The sequence below is a fragment of the Labrus mixtus genome, chromosome 6 (genome assembly GCF_963584025.1).
Source record: "Labrus mixtus chromosome 6, fLabMix1.1, whole genome shotgun sequence".
Lineage (NCBI taxonomy): Eukaryota > Metazoa > Chordata > Actinopteri > Labriformes > Labridae > Labrus > Labrus mixtus.
Window position 1 is genome coordinate 25,537,430 of NC_083617.1, and position 17,886 is coordinate 25,555,315.

Consider the following 17,886-nt stretch of genomic DNA (forward strand, 5'->3'; position numbering starts at 1 on the left):
GCATTTCATGCATCATTGTTGTGAAAACCAAAGTTTTTGAATGAAAGTCAACCAAGAAAATTGAAGAAGACTTAGCAGTCGACAGGAGACAAAAAAGAAAACAGTGGAAAAGAGGAAGAGGAGCAAGCGTCGGGACACTGGCAGACATGAAGGTGATGAATGCTGGTTGGAGGGCACCCAATGGATTTTTGCCCAGGGCCCCCAACAGACTCTAGAATCGCCACTGCTTTCAGGGGCCCAGCCCAGATGTGGTCAGGCCCGCACACGGTCTGACTGAGGGGGGCGAGGTCCGGTGGAAAGGTGATGTGAATGCTTACCCTCTATATGCATGTCTGCTCTGTAAGATGTTGTTTCTTGGCGAAATGCAGCTTTTCAAATATCAAAAAAAGATTCATGTTTTCAATTTTTAAAAGTTTTTTCATCAGATATTATTGATGTATCCTGAAGGCTCGCCTGGAGCAGACAGGAGGAAAACACATTTGAGCTTTTAAAGCAAACGAGAGACATTTATCTGAACTCATTTATCAGAACTTCATGTAATAAAAAAAAGCTGGATATGATCACATTTCAACGATTTATTCTCCGTTGAGCTGCACACATATCAGTTAAGTGGAGGTGGGAGAAAACTCTTCTCTTTCTGGTTAAATTCATGATAATTCTTTTGACACCCTAGTAAGTACTCTCAGGGGAAGAAGTGTTGGAATGATAATGAATAAAAGCAAAAGTGTAACTTTCCTTTCAGTAGAAAGGTTCATGAAACATTTCTCATTAATGTGTGTGGATAATAGAAGGACGTGCTCGGGCATACTCGGAGGATGATGAAAATAAAATGTGAAAGATTTCGAGGTCATGACAGCAAAGCTGCCAATCTCATTTTCTGCTGTGCACATAATATATTTTATTGGCAGGATTGTGAGTATTCAAAATGCTCCATTTTGTCCAGATTTTAAATGTTATCAACACTACAGAGACAGATGGGTCAAATTAAAACAAAACAAATGAAGATGGGGCATTTCAGGATCTCTGTCCTCTCTGTACTTTGTGTTCAAGCTGCTTTCTGGGTCCTGGGGCGTTTTTATCCATATGGCCCTCTGTTCCTTAGAGTGGCTCTGCAGCAGAGCTTTGTACTGACAAACCTATGGAGCTGGAGTGTAATGGAAGACGTACATTTCTAGGCTAATAGGTTGCCAAGGGCTACACTGCGGCTGGGCCGTGCTGCAGCGCTCTGCAAAGCCAACTCTCACATGAGCTCTTCACACCTGCAGCTGGAGGCCGAGAGGAGGGAGGAGCAGGCTTCAGGACGCTCAGGGCCTGGTTCACTAAAAGGATCGTGCAGCTTCAGTACCTGCTAAACGTGTACAAATGAGTCAAAGAGACAGTCTAATTCACAAAATCACACGCGAAGGGTAAAATGTTCCCTAACTGTGCTGCAGAGAAAACAGCGTCTCTGTGAGCTGGTGCTGTTTGGGCCAGAATTTTAAGTATGAAACGGGAGCATACTGGTGTTAGTAAACCGCCCCACAATGCACTGCGCCTCTCAGAATATCCAATCGCAGAGCTCACCAGCCAGACAACAAGCGGCTTGAAATAAAAGTTCTGTGCAGAAATACATTTTACATGTTTTTTTACATGTTGAAATACTGTTCAGATGACTTCATAGTTGTATCAGTAATGAACGTTTGCATATTGTTGTGGAATTGTATTTACAGACGGTCGCGCTAGCTTGATGCTTGCTCATTGAACGGAGCTCGGACCAGAGTCAGTGGTGTAGTGGAGTATGCCTGCGTATAGTTGTATACCCATCTATTTTTCAGTCTCCATAGGGTATACCAATTTCTAAATCTCCTCTGATTCACACCATTGATTGACTGACCATATTCAGTATGTCATGCTGTGTGACGACCCTCTGGCATGGCAATTCCTAGGATGGTGAAGGGATGACCCTCTCTACTCTGTCTCTAGTTGGCTAACTAAATATGCAAGAGTAGTTTTATGTCACTGTTAGTAACAGAGGCTGTTTATCCTACGCTGGACTAAAAAGATAGTTTGGGGAAAATTACCCATTTCTTCAGGCACCACTACACCACTGACCGGAAGTACGCTGCTTGACTCTTATTTTAGTATGTTGCTGGAGCTACTTTTCAATACAAATTAGCCCCTTTATATGTAAATCAGCCTCAGTACAAAAAGCGTCTGATAAGCAAACACCGGCCGAACAGCCACACACGGTTGGAGTAAAAACAATTCCGTCAGCTGAGAGCTGGGGGTGACTTCCGTAGGTTTAATGAGGGATGTCACGCTCAAACTTTCCAGAGATCAGGGAAACAATTCTTCCTCTCTTCCATAAAGAAATGATCTGTAAAAAGAAGTCTGTAAATATGACTTTGACATCAACAGAACACTGGGTTAAATCAGTCCAGAGCTGTGAGCGGCTCGGAGACGGTCTGGAGGAGGAGTTGCACATAACTCGTTGTCCTTGTCGGCTCCATTCAGGGAGGACTCTTTGTTTTAATTAACCAGACTCATATCACATTTTTTCGATGCTGAAAAAACTCCTCCCAGCTCATCATCTTTGTGTGGACAGAACTCCGTCAGCATGAGAGCACAGTGCTGTGCAGAGAAGCTTCTCTCCACATTCAGACACAAAAGGAGAGCAAACTGCACGGAGTGGGGAAACCTAATGGGTGTGTGCACTTGACTATTACAGCTACACGCTTTGTGAATTAGACCTTGAGACAAATGACTTGTAATTTTTAGTGCCATAAGCGACCGCAATCCATGCTCTGTGAATTCGCCCCCTCGGTGTGCTGCATGACGTGGAGCCCTGCAGAGCTAACGGAGAGAAAACCTTAACAAAGGCTTCATCATCTCCTGACCTTTTCTTCTGACGCTGCTCCCCTCCCGGATATGATGAGGGTGTCACCGCCGCTCTCTGTATCGTCTCCTTCCCCACTTTAACTCCAGCTCCTGTCTCTGCCAACACACTCTCTCTTAATGAGGGTTCACTCCCACTGAAGTGTGTGTGTGTGTGAGGCTGAAGACACAACTAGCTGAGCTCCCGGTCCACCTCTGACCTCCGTTAACACCTTCCTCTCTTTGTTTGGATGTGTACCTTTCTGTGACCGCTGGCATTAAGGAGCTGTCACTATAACCTGCTGTCAGTCACGCCTCCCCCGGGTGTCACACTCGCTCCGTTCAGGGCCTTAATGAGCCCCACGGCGGAAACGACGGTCTCCTATATGGGGCTTGAGCTCAGGAGATCGAGCGACAATGGGGGGCAGAGGAGTGATGCTCATGGGGAAATGGGAGAGGGAGCTACAGGGGAGCAGGCAATTATCCGACTCTGTGCTGTATATGGTCGTCCAGCTCGATAGCAGGCATGTTACAAATGAGCGGTATGCTCCATGTAGCTGTGGAAATAATCACACCTGGAAACCATCACTCCTCAACCCCACACAGGCAGAGGATGGATGCTCCAAAACATCAGAGGGAGAGTAAAGAGACGGGAAATTCATACTGAATTAATGCCATATATGATTGTGAATAACACATCCCTCTGCAGAGACAGGTTTCTTTACTGTGGAGCCCACAGAGCAGCTTTGAATTAAACTGTGAGAGGAACAGATGGAGCCTGATGTATTAAAAGAGAGGAGGGGAGGGAGATGAGTATCTGCTCTGATATATCAGAAGAAGAAACAGGGGTGATTTGCTCCGGGTAGAGGGGACACAACATGAGATTTATTTGAATAAAAAACCTCTGCAAACAAACTTTTTCTGTGATTTCTCTTTTTCCAGACAGTTCTCATTTCCGAAAGTAAAACCTTTGCGAGTCGTAAATGAATGTCTGTGCATGTCGAGAGAAGACAGAGAGACTCTCGGGGATTAGTCTCATACAGGGGATGAGCAGAGTGTAATCAGAGCAGAAACTCCTGTGGGATAAATAGATTTTGTCAGTTAATTAAATTAAAGGAAAATATCTCAAAATGAGAGTCGACTTTCACTTTAACTGAGGTCATCAAAAAACAGAGCCGCCTGTGCTTCCCTGAGCTCCTGTACCTCCCCGTAATTCAGTTTTTTTTACCAGATAGAGGGAAACGTCAGTGTAATGGTCAGCGTAATTGGCTAATCGATCATTCAGGAAAACAAAGAAGGATTTTATAAATAAATAAAAAACTTCACCATGTTCCTCTAACACTAATATGTGTCCCAAGTCTGTCTACCCCCCAATGATGAGAAAAGTCCATCCTCTCACTTTTCAGAAAATGTGTGCTCAAACAGGCTGTTTGGAGATTTTCCCTTCATGACATCACAAAGGGCAGTAACCCCTCCCCCAGGTGGGTGACACTCCCACAGCTAGGTGTTTGTTCTGCCCTCTGAGTCTGCCTTCTCACCATAAACAATAGGACATGGAGCGAGAAAACCTGAGACACCCAAGCCCTTCCAGAGAGGGGGCGTGGTCAGACACAGCTCATTTACATATTTAAAGGTACAGACACAGAAACAGCCTGTTCTGAGCAGGGCTGAAATAGAGGAGTTTATAGACACGATCAAATACAGGATTAGAGTGGATTTAGAACAAGAAACTTCACACACATGTTTTGACCAGCTCTGAGACTTATTTAAATTAAATTAATTATTTAATTATTTATTTAATTCTTCGGGAATTCTTGCACTGTAGTAAGCCACCACAGAAATCCTGGAACTGATTCAAGCTAACAGGTCAGGTCAGGCTGTGTCCGGCTGTGTCCGAAACCACTTACATACTAAAATAAATATATTACATACCATACTGAAAACTATCTCGACCATTAGCATGCCGTAAGCAACATAATACAATACGGATCATGCAACATACTTTCGGTCTATGTGCCGTTCAATGAGCTAGCATCAAGCTAGCGCGACCGTCGGTACGTAGATTTTATTTAACAACAATATGCAAACGTTCACTACTAATAGAACTACGTAGTTATTTTAACAGTATTTGGCATCATATAAAATGTATTTCAGCACAGAACTTTTATATTCAGCCGCTTGACAAGCTCTAAGATTGGACAGGGCCGCAGTGCACTGTGGGGCGGTTTCGTCAGCCTCAAGAAGAGTGCCGCTTGATCCAGACTCTGTTCATGGAGGAGGAAGGAGAGTAACCCAGCTGTGAGAGAGTCCAGGTGATAAACTGGCAGTTCTTTCTTCTTCTATTTTAAACACAAATTTTAAAATCGAGATATAAATAAAAAGAGACGAGTAGCAGAGTAAAACCAGCGTCAGTCATGTTTGGTTTCAGAAGAGGAGGTTTCCTCTGCTTCTCCTCTCAGCTCTGTCCTCCCTCAGCAGCCTCCTCTGTGCACGAACGAGCCCTGCACACACACGATCACACTCTCTCTCTCTCACTAATGCACACTAACACACACTAAAACACACACGGCGCTGCACTATAAAAAAGCCATTTTCACGGAGCACCTACACAGGCTGTGATATATGGATCATGTTTCAGAGCTACAGAGTGAGGAAAACACCTCTGCGGGTTTCACTCTGCTTTCTGCCTCAAACACACAAACACTGACGTCTTTTTTAATTCTCTACTCACAGCTCGGACTAAAATATTTATTCCAAGGAACTGGTGGATTGCTTTATTTTTCTCAGGTTTAAAGACAACATCCATATTGTATAAGACACAGAAACTACATTTATTCTGATCTGACATGGTGCATCTTCCCTGTAGTATATGGAGGTTTGATTGAGGTTAAGATGGGTCAGTCATGACAACAAAGTGATGTCATTGTGATTTTTTTAGAAGCGCTCAGCAGAAAAGTTGCCCCCATGCTCTAGCTTCCCGCTCATTCCAAAGATAGATTTTATTCAGTAACTATTCAGCACTTACAGACAGCAGCCGTACACTGGCAGCTGCAGGATTACATAAAAGAACAGACCTCTGCTTTATGTTAAGTTTTGACTTTTGCAGGGGGATTAAGCTTCCTTTGCAATAACTGAAAATGCTCGAACACCACTTTTTAACTTTCCTTCCTTTCCTTCACCTGAGCACTGGCAGATACCCATCCCCCTCTGAGACTGGTGTGATTGTTAAAGATATAATACTACTCTCACTATGTGAAGGTGGCATCATTGTTTAATGACCTGTGGTAGAAAACTGAAGGTACCGAGGCGTGCATGCGTCTCAAACTGAGCTGACGTTCTTGACAGCTGCTGCTGACATCTTATGAAAGCTGAAGAGTGTCCCGTGTGTATAACCTGAAGCAGTTTTATTTTGTATTTTTGGTAAATAAACTAAAAAAAACAAATACAGGCTGAAAAGAGTGGTAGGGAAAAAAAAGATAGCTGACATTGCGCTAGCCTTGCTCTTGTTTAGAGTGCTTTGATTACTCATGGAGTTTTTTTAATAACAGTAAAGGATCAGCTCTGATACCTCATCGGGAGGAATCTGAAATACTGAAATGGGTTTTGGACCCTCTCAAGCCACAACTGTACATCATTTTTGCTCGTCTCTTGGCCCTTAATCGCTGCACCAAGTCAACCCACAATTCATATTTTTGGTAGGTTAAGCTTAACAGCATCGTTGAGGCGTCCCACAATTCAAAGTGTGAGCATTTGTTTACCGACACAGTGGGAGAAGGAGACTGTGACGGTATGGTGTAAGGACAGCCCTGTGTTGGTGCGTGCTTTAGTCCGCTTTACAATAATGCTGTGTGAACAATGACATGAAGTAAACATGCAAAAACGTATCACTTTCAGAACAAATGAAAGGAGCCATAGGTGTGAAAGCACCCTAAGATATAATCAAAGATAATGTATCATTTCAAAGATTACATGTCATTGTGTTTATTGTCCAAGAGGAGATTTCAGATGTTTATGATTTCACCTTGTCAGCCTCCTACTAACGTTTGTAGGTCAAAGTGAGATCAAAGACGAGAGCTCAGGAAGCAGAATAAGCAGCAAAGTGTCAGTAAACTAAAGTCTTACATTTGTACCTTTCCTCAACGGGCCGATACACTCACATCTTTAAGTCTGAACACCCCCATTGTTCTCCCAAATAGCCTTTGTTTCTTAAGTTTTTAAAAGTGTAAGTCATTGTGAACCAATTTTCTGTGTAGCCAACTACAGCTGTGTGTTCACAGAACAGGTGTGTGTGTTTAGCAGGAAGCTGAAGACTCACGTTGTTAAGTATTCAGAAACAGCAGGAACTCAGAGTGAGGCCACAGAGGGCCAAAAGAAAACACAGACTGGACGACTTTCAGCAAGGACAAACCTTATCTGGACGTCTCCGCCAGCATCTGTCTGACTGTTTGTGTCTGTCAGCATGTGTGTGTGTGTGTGTGTGTGTGTGTGTGTGTGTCTGCATAAAAAGTGTGTCTGTGAACATGACTGTGTTACAAACATTGCATAACCAGAGGCTCTCAGACTGGAGCGTCTGTTTTCAGCCTCTCAGATGAAATGTTTGCTTTTCTCGTCTCATGCAACAGAACGGAGACGTGCAGAGAGACGCTGCAGCTCATTTCAACTTCTTACGTGTGAATCTTTAAAAGAAGCATGAATGAACATTTATTTACATGCATATTTATTTTAAAATCATTTAGTTTGCCCTGCCTCAGTGTTAAGGCTGACTGTATTTCCCTGGCTTTCTGCAGCTTCCCTCAGCATCATCGGGGAAGTGACAGCAGCTTGAGGGAACAAAGCAATAAGTATGAATTAACATAAATTCACATGGTAATGTATTCAGCATTGGGATATGACTTTCCACGAAAACAGGGTGGGGGGGGGGCGTTTTTGAGAGAAAGCTTTGAGAAGCAAAGCAGGGAGAATTTGCAAACTTGTGCACAGACACGAGTTTAATGAACAAATATTAGGCGAGATATTTATGATTCAAAATGGAGATAAACTATTCCAATCTCTGGAGCCCAATTGTGCATCAACACACAAACACACCCACTGCGCCCTGAAGTCATCACAAACAAGACGTTCAATACCAACACAAAGGAGTTCTGCTTCTAACAAGTTAATCCAAAATGTCTGTTTTATCAACAATGGCCGCCACGGCCCGACACTGGCACCTGAGAGCAGGCTGAAAGAGCTGTGGTGATTTGGCTTCACAATGTGCAGCCGTCACACACGCTCGCAGACATGCCAGGTTTCCCTCCGCGCTGTATTCAGCCTGAACATCGAGCACAATGACGAACGCAGCAGCCTCTGATTTGTGCCGCTGTGTAATTAAATGGAGATGTGGGTCAAAACTCCCAACAGGTCGTCTGTCAGGAGAGTGGGAAAAGTAAATTGGCTCCTCTAAGTGATTTTACAGAAAGGATTTCATGAGCTGCATTTAAGACTGTTATCAAAATGAAAGTATTTATCAAGAGAACTCAAATGTGATCCCTCAGCCCGCCTAGTGTTCTTCTTCTGCAGCGATAATGACTGCAGACTAATTGAAAGAACGCCCATAACATTAAAAGATGGAGGTCACATCACCTTTCCAAAGCTCCCTTTCCCGATGGCACGCAGTATCTGGAAGTGGTCGAAGTTCACTGTGAAGAAAAGAGAGAGAAAGAATGTGTCAGTAATCATTTCGTTTTAGCAAAGACAGAACCTTTGCATTTTTTGCACACCGACACATTAAATTAAAAACTGAAACGATGACTGTGAGGTGAAAGTTCTGACTGTAAGCATTCGTTTGATGGTGTTAACATTTACACCAGAGGAGGAGGAGGAGGAGGTGCTGTAGATTCTTTCATAAAATGTTTTCCACTTTTATGTGACAAAAAAAAAAACTTTACAAGTCATGACTTTTAATGTTTGGTTTCTTTGTGACCAAGAGAGAGAGAGAGTTCTGGGACATATACAAGAAGTCCTTGATGATTGGAGCCCACTGTGGTGCAGTGGCAAGTGTGCGCGCCCAATGTACGGAGGCTATTCCTCCAAGCAGGCAGCCCGGGTTCAAATCTGACCTGTGGCTCCTATCCTGCATGTCTCTGTCCCAGATTTCTGACTTCATCCACTCTCGTAAAGTCACACAAAAAAAGCCCAAAAATATATCTTAAAAAAAAAAAGTCCCCAGTGATGCTCTGACAGGCCTGTACTGAAATCATGCAAAGATTTTATTGACTCTGTAAGGCTTACTCCGTGTGCGCCGCAGTCTGTCAGCGCCGCTTCCACTAGTCAATGCTCGTATTTCCACAGCACACGCTGCGGCTCGTCCCTGGAGCTCATCTCCGTTTTAATTTCGTGCAGAGTCTATTATCAACGAAGCCAACTGCAAGTCCGGTCAATTTCAAAATAAAACACAATATTCAGACTCCTGATTGTATTCTCCATCACTCTATCAACACTACATCAAATCAGGCACCAAATGAACAAGAAGTCATCCTTAGAAAGACAAAGCAACATGTTGTTTGCATGTTGTTCTCTTTATTCCCACGTGATCTTGTAGTTCTCATGAGATCTTGTGAACCCACGCTGAGGTTCCTGTGGAGGAAAGAGAGAGTTCAGAGAAACTTTCTCCTCCATGCTCCGCGATCAGTCATCTGATTTTTTTATTTATGATATCAATATGTGTAATGGCACAGTCAGATGTTCTGGCTCGTTGCCTCCTTCAGTGGGTGTGTGTTCTGATGATTGATAGGTTTGTCCTTTGAGAGGAGGAGGGTGAATAAACCCTAAAGCGTTGCAAAGAGGAAACACTCAGTGAAAAAAATAGAAAAACGGAATAATAAAATGCAAAAAATAAAGAATAAATAATTAATGTTTTATCACTGATTTATTCCTGCATCATATTCAGAAGGAAAGAATATTAAGAAAGAAGATGGGGGCACAGGTGGTCGAGTGGTTAGTTTGCGCACCCCGTGTACTCGTACTCGGATCAGGTTCATATCCGACCTGTGGCTACATGTCTTTCTGATTTCTGACTCTAATCATGTCCTGTTTCTAGATAAATCCCAAAAATAAATCTTTAAAAAAAGAGAAAAGATGTAATGCCTTGTCCACAGGGGGCGCCACAATCAACACAGCAATAGATTTAGTTAGAACAGCAGCTAAACGATTTTTACACTTTGGGCCTGATTCACTAAGAACAACATCCAGGATTTGTTTGGACCAGAGAAGGTAGACGGTTTTAAGGAACCCCAGCTCAGCCATTTTGGACGCCCCTCGGTTTGCCAGATATGAGAGCAGTTATCAGGTCAAACCAACAGGTGTTGCAGTGATGGAAGAGAAGTGGTTCAGATAGAAGTGATTGTACCCGACATAAAAAGCCTCTGCATGTTTCTAATAAGCTCCACGAGCAGAAACGTGCTCAAACTAGGATCAATATTGGAGATGCTTTTGAAAAATGGAGAGAGGTTAGAACACAGAAAGGTTTACAGACTGATGCAGAGCTGGATAAACACTGAAGCTTCAGTATTCACCACACGGCAACTTGTGTGAGCATCGACTCTAGAGAGGAGGGGGGGGGGGGGGGGGAGAGACAGCTCTCTACAAGGTTTTGAATTTGGACTGCAGTACCCATTTTAAACACTAGGGGTCATAGTTACAGATTGCTCCTTTAACATTTGGACCTCATTCTTGATATATCCATTTTATTCTCATTTTGACACTCAATAAATCTGCTTTATTCTCCAACAGTTGAGTTCATTGAGTTGTTTTTTTCTGTTTCCAGAGAAATCCATCATCATGTTACTGTGAGCTGAATTTAATGATGGAGTTCTGTCTGACTGTGATTCAGGCTGACGAGCTGCAACTGACCTCCTCCTGATCATTTCTGATACTGATTACCTGTGTGTGTGTGTGTGTGTGTGAGTGTGTGAGTGTGTATGTGTGTACAAGTGTGTAGCAGACAGATGTGATCACAGCAGGTTGAATCTAACTCCTGCAGCTTCTCCTTAAAAGTCGTTCAGCTGCCGAAAGTCTCATCCTGATCCGATTCGCTCCCCCCGTCCGTCAGACAACCAGCAATCATGAGAGAAGGAACACGTCACGCTGAGCTCCTCCAGGCTGACACGCCGCCAACAGACTCTCAACACCCCCCCCCCCCCCCCCCCTGAACCAGAACATAAACCACATCATGATTTCTGCTCGCAGACAAAAGACACGAGAGTTCCGTGTGTAAGAAAGAGAGTAATCCTGTGAGGATCCTCTCTGCTCAGTCTTTTGTACACGACTAATCCACTCATATGGCTCTGAGACACACACACACACACACACACACACACACACACACACACACACACACACACACACACACACACACTCTTAGACAATTCCCAAGTTGGACCAGCACCAGCCCAGAACCAGCCTCAGGTTCACTTTGGTGGAAGAGGAGAATTAGAGCGTACCACTTATTTTCCTGTAAATAGTTGATCTCTTCCTCCGTACAGTCTTGAGGAAAAGTGATGTTTTGGAAGCAGTATACGTCTCCTTTAATATCTAACAAGTTTCACTTCAAACCCCACAAAGAGCCGAGGACCGGCTCAACAGAGAATCAAGAGAAGAGCTCGCAGCAGCAGAAACGCTTTGTTATGATTCAGCAGCCTTGACTGTACTCATCTTTTTACCTGTGTGACTAAACATTCAGCAGCTTTTCATGGAGTGTCCTCAGTGACACGCAGCACTCTTCTTCCCCAGCAACCGGTGTTGATTGATTTAAAATGATTAAAGGACAGAGGGTGTCCATTCAGCTAGACGATACGAGGCGGATGTTTTGAGTAATCTGCCTCGTTTCACGGTCGAGCGGTGCTCACAAACAACGCTGAGAGGAGCTGAGAGCGTCACTGGACGTTTTCTCCGTCAGGTTGTTTTCCTCTGAATATGATGCCTAAACTCTGCAGAGGATGAGGAGACAAAGGGGTGAAGATGAAACCTCCTCCTCTTCTGTGGAAGCTGCTGACACACCAGGATGAGCTGCTGAGTGGGCTCCACGGGGGGCCGCGGCGGGTGATTGGCTCCTGCTGTGGAGCTGATGTTGGCATGAAGCCCGTGTCAAGGGGCAGGAAGAGAGCGAGACAGAGGGGGTCTGACAGAGTGTGTGTGTGTGTGTGTGTGTTTGTTTAACTGAGCTAATGAGTCAATTCAGTTCTCAGTGAAAGACACTCCTCTGGTTCTTTAAGTCGTAGAGGAGAGTAAAGGATCGTGGGAGATGCAGTTTGTAATGATTTATTTTCACTCTTTGACGACAGATCTCTCGTTCTTTGCAGAATCATGTTCCAGAAATCAGGGTTTCCTTTTTTGCTTCATTTTGTACATTTATCGAAAGCCATCTAAACATGGTGAAGATGAAGAGGAGGACGAGTAGAACATGGTCTGTTTGCAAGACAACGTTGATTATATTATCCTCCTTAAAATGTTGCAAATTTAAAGAACATTCATACTTCTCACGTTTCTGAGTTGTTGAGATTTAACGTTTTTATTTATCCATTTTAGTGGACAGACAGGACAGTGGCTAGAGTCTGACAATGAGGTTAGAGAGAGAGATAGGGGAATGACCAAGCGGAAACATCGGGTCTTGAAAAATGAAGCCAATTCAGAAGTGCAAAATCCTGCAGTTCGTCAAGTGTCCACTAGAGGCTGGCTCCTGGAACACAGGAAGTCACAGCATAAATTAACATGTTTACAGCCTGGTACCAAAAACCAAACAGGTCTGATTAGTTATTGTCATCAGTGGCACACACTGGGTGAAATCTTTTTTAAACGGCTCCGTTTTGATTTTATGAACGATACGTGTTATCCATAGTTATGCGCGTAGCTGACATGATTGACAGGTGGGCGCGGTGTAACGGTTTGTCAGGAGGTTTAAAACCCGTCTCAGCTCCAGCTCTCAGCCTGTCGTTAGGTTGACTGAAAGTTAGACTGAGACAGCGTTTCCAGCATGGCGGCTGCTGCTGATGAGCCTCTGGAGCCCCCTGCAGGAACAGATGTGTAACATCACTCAGGGTTCAAAACATTAATATTTACAGTCTGTAGGAATGTAGCCACAGGTCGGATGGAACTGGGGCCATCCTCTTTGTGGTCTACAGCCTCTGTACAAGGGGGCAAGGCCGGCAAAGATATTAGGAGACAGTGCCACCTAGTGGACTCCTGCAAAGCTTGTTTACATCCAGGCTGTAGAGCGAGGCGAGAAGGTGCTTTAACTGGAGCTACAGCCGGTCTATGGAAACAACTCCCCCACAATCGCTGTGCTGCATCATATTTGACTGGTATCAAGGGCCAGCATACAAACTATGCGAGGGTGATGACATTTCATCGTTTGGTCGACTAAACGCCCACATCCTTAGTTTTAGCTTCTTCATGCGGGACTCCTCTGCTCATCTTTAACGGGCTGTACATGAGGAGTCTTCAGGTGTGGACCTGCTGTTCGAAAAAAGAGATTCAAACTGAAGACTGGCTGTGGGAATGTGACATGTAGGAGATTAAACTTTAAATTGAATCATCATGCTGACCTACTTTATAGAAACTTTATAAACAGCTGGGCTAACTTGAGTGCTGATTGCACTTTGTAGTTGATGTTAATTGTAAAAACAGTGGATGATAAAAGAGAGAGGAGGAGAGACCTGACAAGGTGAACCGAGCGGAGGACACCTTGAAGACCAGGAGAAAATACATTATGCAACGAGTTCATTAACCTTGTTAATGATACCCGGGGAAACACCGGCGAGCAGAGCAGAGACAACCCTTTAAAGTAAATCTTCAACGTGCAAAACTTTTACGAGAAAACAAGTGGCGCTCACAGTCAGAGGGCGGGGATGTAATCAATGCTTCACAGATTAAAAAGGGAGCTTTACATCCACGGTCATTATCGGAGTGAAGATCCAACAGCGGAGAGGCAGAACGTGATGATGAATCCAAAAAATATCCAATTACAACCAAGACTCTCACAAGAAAACAGAGTGTTGTAAAGTCTTATTTTGGTATTAATTATGGATCCTGAGATGGTGTAATTTTAATGAGACCTTCTTTATTAATCACCATCACTGCTCCCGGCATAAAGAGGGTGTGTGTGAGGGGAGGAGGGGGAGGGGGAGAAAGGGGGGGAAGACAATTTATCAAGAGCGCAGATGCTGATGAATTATGAGTTTGACTCGTGCGTTTGAGTTCCTGCAGTTCAGACCGCTGTAAACAGATGCTCTCTGCTTCAAGGTTGTGAGTTTATGATATTTATGCAACATCACACACTCGAGAAAAGTTGGACGCACTCAAGATTTATTGGTACTGAGAGGTTTTTTTTATACAACACAGAGGCTGCAGCGCACAAATCATCCAGAGAGCTGCATCCAGGCGTCAGAGTGTTCAGTGTCGCTTCGTGTAATATGTTTTAAATTACTTTGGATTCAAGTATTAACTATAGAAACAATCAAGTTGTATCAAACCGTATAAAATGAAGCGTCCCTGAATCGCATCGCATAGCTCTAGGGAATCAAACCGGGTCGAGCCTTCTTGTAAAGGAAAGATTCACACTCCCACTGCTGACTGAAGGAATCTTTCCGGCTTCACAAAATGAGCGAGAGTCAGAGAGGTGCTCGCTGTTCTGATAGCATGCACACAGCATTCATGAGTGCAGCGTTCTGTCTCCGCCGTGGTTTTGCTCTGTCCGGCAGATCGCCGACTCTACCAGGTCTCTTATGTGTAGCGGAGCGCAGCCACGAGTAGCTAGAAGAACGGGTTCACAAGATCACAGGAGAACTACAAGATCACGCGGGAACAAAGCGAACATAAAAACAACAGGTGACTTTGCCTCCAGAGTTTGATTTTATTGTTCATTTGGTTCCTGTTCTGATGCTTTATGCGTTCCCGTGTCTGACTTCCTGTCTGAGGCGCTCTGCTCTTATCAGCTTGACGCGTGATTGCAGCGATCTCTGTTAAAAAAAAATAGACTTGGCACGTATACGGAGCAGAGTGGCTCTGCTGGCATGTGCCGAATATGGACCGCAGCTTTGTGTGGAAACATAAGAATTGACAACAGAGGGCGTGATCAGCCTCTGGAGTGAGCGGCGTGGAAGGAACGCAGCGCACACGGATCCTGTGGAAACTAAAGGTACCTCAATGCTCCATCTGATGGTTTCATAACATGCTTTATGAATATTGTTTTCTATAAAGTGATTCAGTTTGCACGACTGGCTGATTATTGAAACACGATGAGTCAGGCTCAACTGAATCCTTTTAAACATGTGGACACACACACACACACACACACACACACACACACACACACACACACACACACACACACACACACACACAGAGTGAACTGTTAATGTAGATTCATGGAGAGCATCAGATCCCTCTGAGTGGACGCTCCGCCGTGAGGAGGAGCTGCTGGACCCGGATCAAAAAACCTCCCAGCATCGATCCCTTCCTGTCCTGTCTGTGGAGAATACTCCTCTGCTCTAATCCGATCCTCTGCTGTCTGCCTCTGTCGTGTTACAGCGGCTGTACGAGCTCTGCCTCACACTCTGCTGACAGCGCTCCATCTGCAGACACACACACAACACATGAGCCGACACACAAAAACCACCAGCGCTTTGAAGCCCGCTCTGCTGTACTTTCCTCACAGCGTCGGTTTTCTCTGGCAGCCGAATCAGAGTCTGAGAGCAGTGACACTACACGCTGACACTCGCATCATCGGAAAGGACCGCTTTGAAAAGAAAAAAAAAAAAAAAACTCAGTTTGCTTTACAGCCGCTTCCTCTCCCACGTGACTACTGAATATTTGATCGCAGTAGTAAGTCATATTTCATGCTCTGTAGTAGTCGAAGCTGCTGCTGGGACTCGCTCCACTCTTTGATGTCAAACAGCCAATCGTAGCCATCGAGCAGCAGAGAAGCAGAAGATTTACTGATTGCGCTCTCCGCTTCCCGAACGATCCCAGGGACTGAGCGCTGCACAGTTACAGACCCTTGTGATCTTGACCTTTAATCAGATCCATATCGATGGGATCTCATTACAGGATGGCAGGAAAGCACTCACATGTTCATGGTGTCAGCACAGCAGGCTGCATGAAGCACAGGATGACGATAAAGAGAGAAAGTGTCCTGATAGTAAATATAGTTTTGTTTTTTTTAAAAACAGGCTCTTTATGCAGAAATAGTGTTTGCATAAAGTCCTGGGGATAAAGTCTGCATATCAGTAGTATTTTATTTAAAGGAAGAATGTGCGACTTTTTGATCATGTAGATGTCGCCCTTGAGCACCAGCATAAAACCAAAACAAACTGCTGCTCTGAAGCCTCCGCTCTCCTCAAGCGACACACCCCCCGACCCCTCTCCACTCACATTCACATTCACAGCGGGCAAAGTCGCCCTCTGCTCCAGCTGCAATTGCATGTTGCCTGCATTGTTGTGTTAGCATGCTAAAGGCCCTGACACACCATGGAGATCGTTGGCCGTCCTAGTTGGACCGTCGGTGAGCGGTCGTCTCCCTAGTTTTTGCGGTGTGTCCGGCTCCGTCGCTACCCGTCGGTGAGAGGAATCTCTCTGATTGGCTGTTGGGAGGTTACATTTCTCTCCAGCTCTCCTCACAGGTTCAGTAAAAGCCCCTTGAGCATGTCTCTGTAGTATCCATGCTTTCACCCATTAGTGCGGTTTCTCCTTATTTGTCTCCTCCGCCTCTTCTTTTCTTTTTCCACTATAAGACCAAGGGACCAAGCGCCATTTTCAACTTTTTATCAGACATTATTCTCCATTAGTAGACTACCTATAATATGAGTGGTGAGCGACAGCGGTGTGAAAATGGTCTTCTCGAATCACAAAAACGGACTACCGCCGCCTGCTGGCATGGAGAGTTATTTCCTCTAATGCATGCGCAGATCGTACGTGGTGGTTGGCCGTCGGCTGTAGTTTTTGCGGTGTGTTCAAGTGCAACTTTTTGGCCCAGATGTGAGGCGATGCCACAGACGGCCTTCGTCTCCACTCATTCTTTGCCGTCTGCTCGGTGCGTCAGGACCTTAATGGTAGCTTGTAGCTTGACATTGAATGTAAATTTACACAGAATGAGCGTGCTTTCACACAGACACACAACTACTGAAAAACTTCCTGGAATTGTTGGAGTTTCCGTGGGTACAGTACATTTTTGGATTGAAGGCGGGGTGGGCTGATGTGTTTTAAAACTCACTGCAAGCGAGTGGGAGGGAGCTGATCTGCATGAACATAATGAAACAGCTTATTTTTGTTTTCTTTTTACCAGTATGATCCTCTCTTTTGTTGATATTGTGATTCTGTGGAACTACATGCTGCATTGATATAAAAGCAACAAAACTGTTACAGTGTTAGACTCTGTTGCTCCTTCCACCCCCCCCCCCCCCCCCCCCAGATGTAAGGAAAATGTGAACAGGCAATGCAGGACGTTTTCAGGGACAGCAATGTAAAACAATTCTTCACACTTTAAGGAGTGCATATGTGAAAACGGCTCTGGTTTAATTTGTAGCGGGTCCCAAAGGGGAAAACGTTTGTTGTCTGAAACGTCAAAATGACACCATTAAAAAATCACCACCATCACTGAGCAGCAGTCATCTTCATCACTTTGTCCTCGTACACTCAAACTCTAAATGGTGGTTTCTGATGAATATTCAGCAGCAGCACGGAGCTGATCGTCTTCACAGCCGGGACGTTTCCAGCGGTGGACCTCGGCTGATAATTGGGCGAGCACGCAGATCTGCACAGAGAGTGTGCCGCTGCAACTTTAGATTTAATTCCTGCAGATCGGACGCTCCCGGCGGGGCCGCTGTCATGTGGTTTCACTGTCTTTGAGTCTCCTCGCGTGTGCATTAATTACCCTCAGAGAGCTTCTTTTTTTTTTTTTTTTTGATCTGCATCGGCTGGACGGCTTTCATGATGACACAAAGGAGTCACACTGCTGGAAAATTAAAGCAGCATTAAAGCCCGATGTGGCTGTTTGTGTAA

At 44.6% G+C, this 17,886-nt stretch overlaps 1 protein-coding gene across 1 annotated transcript in view; it reads right to left on the minus strand.

The window, feature by feature from the left end:
- The window catches only part of LOC132975850 (serine/threonine-protein kinase 32C-like), an 87,779-nt gene that overhangs the window by 52,403 nt on the left and 17,490 nt on the right, over positions 1-17,886 (minus strand). Inside the window, exon 2 of the mRNA XM_061040685.1 lies at positions 8,476-8,531. Within this exon, the coding sequence (XP_060896668.1) occupies positions 8,476-8,531 (56 nt within the window). The remainder of the gene's footprint in view (positions 1-8,475; positions 8,532-17,886) is intronic.